The 8653-nt window shown below is 41.5% G+C and overlaps 1 protein-coding gene across 1 annotated transcript; it reads right to left on the reverse strand.

Moving 5' to 3' along the window:
* Positions 1-1418: 1418 nt before the first annotated feature.
* On the reverse strand, positions 1419-2942 carry LOC128263869 (uncharacterized). The gene is made up of 2 exons (XM_052999142.1): positions 1721-2942; positions 1419-1641 (listed from the first exon to the last, which is right to left on the reverse strand). The coding sequence occupies exon 1, from the start codon at positions 2275-2277 to the stop codon at positions 1888-1890; it is 390 nt and encodes a 129-aa protein (XP_052855102.1). The 5' UTR covers positions 2278-2942; the 3' UTR covers positions 1419-1641; positions 1721-1887.
* Positions 2943-8653: the final 5711 nt, after the last annotated feature.

Below are 8653 nucleotides of genomic sequence, written 5' to 3' on the forward strand. Positions count from 1 at the left end.
CAATTGTCACTCTTTCCGAACCCAGTGTACATGTTGCTTGCCTGAATTCAAGTAGGTTGCCAATCCATTTGCTCGTTGTAGTGTCTATGTTCCTTCTGGACAGGGCAGCTCGAACTGCATCATGTGATGTGTTGTCGAAGGCTCCCTCTATGTCTAGAAAGGCACAGATAGTTATTTCTTTGCTGTCAATTGCCCCTTCTAGGGTGCGACATAGTTGATAAAGTGCAGTGTCTGTTGAACGGCCTGCTCTGTATGCATGCTGTGTGTTTTGCAGCGGACAGTCTCTGAGAGCTGTACTTCTGATGTTGTAGTCTACCAGTTTTTCCAGCGTTTTAAGACAAAACGAAGTTAAGCTGATAGGTCTGAAGGACTTTGGGCTGGTGATGTCTTTCTTCCCGATCTTGGGGATGAAGACCACCCTAGCGCTGCACCATGCACTTGGGATATACCCAAGGGCTAGGCTGCTCACCATTAGTCTTCTTAGGCGGGTTAGGAGTAGTTCCTGCCCCTGCTGTAAGAAAGCTGGAGAGATCATGTCTAATCCCGGTGATTTAAATGGTTGGAAGGTTCCAATAGCCCATTTGAGTTTCTCGGGCGTAACTATGGACTTGGCTGCCCAGTCACTGGCTACTGTCCTAGGGGTTCTATGTCGATCACGCCTTGCGTTTCCCATAGTGGGAGTATTCCCCGGGAAATGCGTGTCAAATAGCAATTCTAATTTCTCCCGATCCGTGGAGGTGAAGGTGTTATTCCCTTTCCTCAGGGCTAAATTACTATCCGCTGCACTTTTAGCCATTGCTTTTTGCAGTCTCGCGCCCTCGTTGACGTTACTTATTGCCTCACAGAAGTTCCTATAGTTTTTCCGTTTGGCCTTCCTGATCTCTTTGTTGTAGAGCGTCAGGCTTTGCCTGTATAGTTCCCAGTTTCTATCAGTTTTTGGTTTGTTGAAAAGCTTCCGAGTGGTTACTCGTAGTCGTTCGAGACTAGCATTCCACCATGGTGCGTCTGTTTCCCGCCTCTGTCTACCTAGAGGACAACTGTCTTCAAAGGCATTTACTATTTTGTGGCCCAGGTTGTCTACCGCTCTGTCTAATTCCAAGGGATGTCTAGGGTATCCTGACGGTTCGTTGGAAAGATTGAGCTCTAGAGTTGACCTGAATTTGTCCCAGTTTGTTTTTCTGGGGTTTCTTTTAGGGTTACATCTTTTTGTTTTGAAGGCTACTTCAAACAAAATTGTCCTGTGGTCTGACATTGATTCTTCTGGTGACACATGCCAGTTCTTAATGTGGTGTTTAAAAGAATTGGTTACTAGAGTTATGTCTAGCACCTCTTCTCGTACCCTAGTAACAAATGTCGGCCTGGCGCCGACATTACAGATCTCTAGGTTATTGTTTAAAATAAATTCTAGTAATTGCTCACCTCTGTTGTTGACATCCGTGCTACCCCAGATCACGTGATGTGCGTTGGCATCACATCCTATGATGAGGGGGATCTTGTTCGTCCGGCAGTGGTCTACTAGCCCGGGTATTCCTGGCGGTGGACAGGCCTCCTCCCCGGCAAAGTAGGCGGAGGCCACTGCTAGTTTCGGTGCAGCTTCTGTGCCGTTGATGGTTACGGCGACGCAGTCTCTGCTCATGAACTCTGAAAAGATACTATAATTGATATCTTTCCTTATAACGATGCATGATCTGGGAGGTGATCCTCCTGGATCGCATATTACCTTAGTGTCCTTCGTGTACAGGCCTTTTATGCCATGGTGCCACCATGGCTCCTGTACAAGGGCTAGCCCGAGGTGTTGGGAGGTGAACATCCTCGCCAAGACAGCAGATGCTGCTTTGGCCCGATGGATGTTTACCTGGGCTAGCCGAGTGCTGCATGTTGCAGCCATCACTCCGAGGTTTGATGCTCCGTGAGGTCTGGTGAAGAGAGAGAGCAAGTCTCTCCACCACCGGCTATCACGGTAACCTCGGCTTCTTCGCAGCTTTCGTCCAGGAGGAGCTCCTGGGCCAGCTCCTGGGATGACATAGGGTGTCCATCCCCTTGGTCGTCCCCAATGTCCATGCTGGTGATGGATTGTTCATCCTGTTCACCACTCTGTGACTTCGGCTCCACATTCGGTTGTTCGAGGGTATCCTCGACAGCCTTGCATGTGCCGTCATTGGGCGTCTCTTCCGGAGCTCTCTTGGTCTTTTTCAGACCGCTCACGGTGACGTGGCCAAACCGGAAGTTGAGTTTGTGGTCACGCTCCACTATCTCATCCCTTCCGGTCTGGTCCATCCCTACGACCAGGAGTGCACCAGCTCCGTCGTTCTTCCTGGAGATGACCTTCCAGGCGTCCGTCTCGACCCGGTTTTGGAAACCAATGAAGGCCAATATTTCCTCATTGGTCCGGTCGGAGCTCCTCGGGCAGAACAACGTGGCGTTTTATGCTGCCGGGATGTCTGCTCCCGTGCGGGTTTCTAGGGGTACTCCCTTCCACGTCCGCAGCTGAGGTACGGCAGTCTTGAGCCACTCAGCTGAGCCTTCATCCAGGCAGTCGATAATCAGGTAACCCACCCTGAAGTGGATTCCCCTGAACACGACGGGACCGCTCCACGCTGACGTGAGCATCTCGTCCATGACCGACTCCTGGAGCCCGGATAGTTCCTCTGCGGTCAGGCTGGCCGCCGGGAAACCCTCCGGGAGTATAGCCACCCTGATGAGGGTGGCTTTCTTGGCAGCCTCCGCGTAAGTCGGACGGGGTCCGATGACCGGCGGTGCCGAGCTAGAGGGTCTTCCTCCAGCGGTTGTCGGCTTCTGGTTTTGATGGGGCTGGGAAGGTATCTTCCTGGCCCGCACTTTTGCCTTTTCTGCCGCTGCTGCTGATGTGCTAGGCCCCTCTTGCTCAGGGACCCGTGAGGACGTCTCACTAGCCCCTGGGCCGTGCCTAGACCTTTTGGGGGTGTCCGTTAGTGGTGTGCGGCTGGTGTTCAGCTTCCTGCTTCTTCAGCTGCCTGATAGAGGTTGGCCTATCAGATGCGAGAGGTGGGCGTGCTGGCAGGGTAGCTCCTGCTGGCACCCCACGCTCCCTGGCTGGGAATGTCTGGGCTGCTGGTGTAGTCCTAGGCGGGTGCGCTGCCGCCTGGGGTCTGTCGCCTTCGAGGGATCTTTCCTCAAAGTGTCTTGCGACACCGGTTGCAGGGATATCCTGCGGGATTTTTATTGCTTTGTTTCTTTTCATGGGGTCCCACGAGCTGCGGAGAAGTATGTGGTCCGCCCGGGCAGAGATCCTCTGTACCCGGGTAAGGCGTGCTTAGGACAGACGGTCGCCACTTGCCTGAACCCTCCGTTTGCGACTGGGCTATTTGTTAACTCGGGCCCCCAGCCAGGCTGACTATCGGCACGGGTCGAATGACACCTTAGTCCGGCACCGAGGTGAGATGTGGGGGGATAGGATGGAGGTAGGTAGTTGTGAGGGAGGGGGTGTGTAAGGCTACGGTGTTAAGACGGCCAAACAAGCGTCTTGTCGGTATACCTCCATCGGTATACCCGCTGTTTGTCCGGGGATGCTTATTTGCTTACGCTTATTCGCAACTAACCTTCCCAGAAGGTCGTTCGCTATCCGCAACCTGCGACCCGCCTGGTGGCCTCAGCTAAGCCTCCCTTCGAACCATCCCACTAGTTCTTGAGGACCAAGTCGCATGGACTTAAACGATATGGCCTTCTTTGTACGGTTTTTGTTGGATCAATCAATCTTATTTTCATTTCGCCAATTCTGACTTTAGTACTTGGAATACCAGTTATGAACGAATTTGAGTACTTTGCCAACAGTGAATGTAGTTTTATTTTATCTTGTCCCTCAAGCTCAGTATTAATATCGGCTGGCTCATTGCCGGTACATAAATTAACTACTTTGGTCTTTGAGATTTTAAATTGGTTTGATGAAATGACAATATCAAGACCCTGATTTAATATCTTACGGCCAATTACAATGTCGTTTTGCATATCATCATCGCCTATTACATGAAACAAAATTTCAATACAATAATCGTCAATTTTTACATTGCTTAATATTTGTACAGTACTACATATTCCATTGCTGCCGATACCTTTTAACATAACAATATTATTGAATCTTTTACCAGAATTTGATACTTAGCTTTTCTTTTATCAATGAGCATTCCGATCCCGAATCGAAGGTGATTTAAAAAATTTGGCCTCTATGGTTCAGGCATCCCTTTGGTACTGCAACGCTGCACTGTTCCACTCGCTTTTCCCGGTTGAAAGCCTTGTTCATATCAGCTTCCTTCTTTGTACATTGGGTAGATATGTGACCCAATTCTCCGCACTTGTAGCAAGTTACATTTGATTTTCCACGGTGATGAACATCATGCCTGCCATGTTGGGTTTTATCAGTCGCGAATTGATTCTGTTGTTTCCTGAATCTGCATTCAAACATTTTCCGCAGAAATGGCACTCTATCGGTGATTGTTTTTACCGTTTAGAATAAGTTTCAGACTGATGCTCCATAGCGCCGCTTTTCCTTTTAATAAAAGTGAACGCTTTTAATTCGGACTGTAGATCGCCTCTGGTTCGAACATTGGATGTGAAACTTAAACGCTGCAATCGGTGATCGAAGCTTGCCAGCAGCGCAAGGGTCACAGACACAGCAATCTCTTCGTTATCCATTTGGCGCCATTTCGTCGTTATTTCGGTAACCATGCGACTTGCATGAACGGCCAGACTCTCGCCATCAGTCTGGTGGTTTCTATAGTGTCGAAGCGTTGTATAAACAATTGTTTAAACTCGGGCCAAGTAATTTCAGCATAGCACACTTGAGAAAGCCATTGCGAAGCATACCCCATCATTAATAGAAAATGTGACCTGCATAAAACAAGAGCTATTGCCTTTTGCAAGAACAAATATTACGTATGAATAATTTTAAAAAAGAAATTTGTAATAACTACAATAAATTAAGTTCTGAAACAAGTTGTTTTATAAAACTATTAAATGGCGAAAAAGGCAACTGTTCTAAAATAAAAAAAAGAAACAAAAATCCTCCTCCAAGATGGTGCGATTTCAATTACGGGACCAAACATAGTAGAAATAACAAAACTTAAAGGTTCATATTTAATATTGTTCAATGACTCAGTAATTATATTTAATATCTATTAATTATGGCATTGACGAATATTTTATTTCTAATAATCCAGATCTTACTCTTGACAATATAAATATTATCAATCCATATTTCCAAATTAATAAAACAAAAATACCCATTTCTTTTAAATTATTAATTGTAATCATCGTATATTTAATTTTTTTTACTTTTTATAAAATATAAAAACTTTATTTTTGTAAACATACAACAACGGTCAGAACAAAAAAAAAGTATAAACCCTAAAATCTTAAAACATGAAAATACAAATCATGAAATTTTAATACGTGAAAATACAAATCAAGAAGAAATTTGTATTTGTTTTTTATTATAAAATTTCACCCTAACGCTTTAAGTTTGGAACTTATAAGTTAATGCGCTAGTCACTAAGAGTTGCACATTATACTTAATACTTATTTTCATAAAAACTAACCTAAGTAAAGTAAAAGGCGGTACTTTAATTTGCGTAAAAGTATTTTTAAGGTGTGTGAATAATTTTATCTTGAATTGCGTGGCACTGCTTATATTTTTAAGATGGTTGGGTAGCTGATTCAATGATCGAATAGCATTAATTAAAAGTTGTCTTTCGGATGTCAGTAATCTGGGTCTTATCACTAACCATACAACATATAGACTGGTTATTTCATACAACGCATTTGGACACAAAAAAACATCACGCGGGAGGCCCCCCGTGCTCACAGCAGCAGGTCCCTGCACTTCGTGTGCGTAATAGTAAATACGCCCATATTCTTAGGGGACCAAGTCTGAAAAGTGGCAGAATACAAAATATTCTCAATGCGCCGAAATGAAATAAACGCACACATGCTCCCGTGTATGAGAATGCATTATCACGCATACATACAGAGACGAATTCAAGCGCAGGGCAGCCTTCTTCAAAAAGCGCGTCTCTGCGACTGAACGATTGAACTCGTGCAATGAGTGCGCGAGCATAAAAATGAGAATAAGAATGAGAACGAGAGAGCAAAAAACCCGAACGCACACGAAGTGCAGGGGCCTGCTGCTGTGAGCACGGGGGGCCTCCCACGTTCCGTTTTTTTTGTGGCCAAATGCGTTGTATGAAATGACCATTCTATATGATGTATGGTTAGTGCATCTACATACTAGTGTTGTTTTATTAGGGTGGACCTAAGAACACAAATTAATTAAACAAAAAATTTAAGAAAAATAAACATAAATTTAAATAATTAGACATTACATAAACAAAAAAAATATAATAATTTAATTGAAAAAATATATATTACAAAATAAACAAAACTAATATAATATAAAATGAGTGGAATGTCGCGGTCAAATATTCACCGTTTAATGAAAAAACAAAAGGAAGAGCTTCAGCAATCGGCTGCTAGAGCTCTTACTTTTGATACAGAAAATAATTCTCGAAATGAATTGAACCCGAATCGGATATAAGTGCATCAAATTATTCTTTTGAACATGACACCTATGACGCGGATCTTAATAATGCATTTGTTGATTGCGAAAATAAACCGAATCTCCTTGAAAATTGATTAGAAAATAAACCGAATCTCCTTGAAAAATGATTAGAAAATAAACCGTGAAGAATTATTAGAATGGTACCATAATAATAATGTTATTAGAGATCAACTTCACGCACTTTAACACTTAAATTTACCTACAGCGGTTATCCGTAGTGTTAGACCTGGTGACTGCACTTACATTGGCATTCAAAATTATCTGGAATTTATAAAAGATAAGTTTGTTGATAATTCCGAAATAGTTTTGGATGTCAACGTTGACGGACTACCGCTTTTTAAAAGTTGAAATACCAAATTTAGGATACTTTCAAAATATTCCCAGATGTGTTTTTGATTGGCCCTTATGTTGGTAGTCGAAAGCCAGCCAGACGAATATATGAGCGATTTTGTATCTGAGCTGGTACAAATTTCTGATTGTCCCCTTAAAATTAATGATAAACGTGAGCTCAAAGAAGTTGGGTCGACAAAAATCGAATTTTTGAAATTTAAAAAGCGGAATCGTTTGCCCATTTTTTCCACTTTTGCAAATTTTCCAAAACTTAAAAGTTGACCTTTTTTAATTTTTTTTTGTAATCACAATCCTTTGCCCACGTTCGCTCACCTTTTAGAATGGGCAAACATGGGCAGTTTTATTTTTTCGAAAAAAACTATTTTTAATGCGGGGCCCAACTAATTTTGTCGGAAAAAGCTATTTTTAAACCGTCGGCAAACGTTTTTCTTTAAACAAAAATTTTTTAAGATGTGGGCAAACGATTTTTTTAAAATTTTTAAACTTTAAGAGGTTGGCAAACATGGGCAGTTTTTGTTTTTTCGAAAAAACTGTTTTTATGCCTTCGGCAAATGATTTTTTGTGTAAAAAATGGTTAAATTTAAAATTTAATTTCATAGTATCTAAAATGGGCAAAAAAAAACTAATTTTAGGGCAAAAGTGGAAAAAAAAATGGGCTTTTCAAATTTCAAAAATTTGATTTTAGTCGACCCGACTTCTTTGAGCTACAAACGTGTCGTATTAAAACTAAGGTCTTTTATCTGTGATGCCCCCGCAAGATCGATTATGTGTGGGACCCAGGTAACAACTCATTTAGTTTTTGCATAATATGCAATTAAGTTGGAAAACGTATTAGCCATGTAACTGTTTATAGTGAAGTTCCACGTCTTCTTATGTAGAAATGATCATTTTTGAAAAAGATCTTTTCCTTCACACCACTTGCCATTTTACAAAAAAAAAATTAAGTTTAATCGAAACAATTCCATTTAAAATAATTACTGCTTTCCTCTCGACCATAAGCATTTAATTGACTTAGGTGTCGCTAGAAAAATGCTTAATTTTATTGCTGACAAAAAAAACTATTAATTTCAAAATTAAAAAAGAAGATTCATCAAAATTTTTTTTCAAATCTAAAATATTTTTGGTCGGCCGAGTTTGTAAGAAAGCCCAGACCTCTAGAAGATCTGGAAAACGGTTGAGCACAGACAATTTATTTTATATTAAGTTCAAGTTTTATTAAAAGATAAAATTTCTGATTAGTTTTATTATCACTTATAGATCGCTTCTTAGTCCAAATTACCATTTGCACCTTTAGAAAACATCATTAAAATATAATGTTCACAATTTGTTACATTTAACTGATTGCGTCCGTGAACTTGGGCACATAAATTCATTTACAGCGTATAAATTTTAAAAGTTCTTAAAAGAAGTCTAACGAAGCGTTGACGCCGAATAAAATTTTGGAACAAATAGGAAAAAGTTGTCTGTGTACAAAACTGTAGAAGAAAAATGTGCTGGGGAAGAAACTGATAGATTTGGAATTATTAATCAATACAATTTTAGTAATTTTATGGTTTCTATCAAGATGCCGAATAACATTTGTTGCATCAAACCTAATATCCCACTTAAAATTTGTTTAAAAAGATAATTGTGTCTTTGTTCAAGGACACAAGTCTTAAGTTTTTTTGGCATTCTGTAACTGTAATTGGAACAGTTTCTGTTAATCAAATATGT

The sequence above is a fragment of the Drosophila gunungcola genome, unplaced genomic scaffold, assembly GCF_025200985.1.
Source record: "Drosophila gunungcola strain Sukarami unplaced genomic scaffold, Dgunungcola_SK_2 000024F, whole genome shotgun sequence".
NCBI classification, from domain to species: Eukaryota; Metazoa; Arthropoda; class Insecta; order Diptera; family Drosophilidae; genus Drosophila; species Drosophila gunungcola.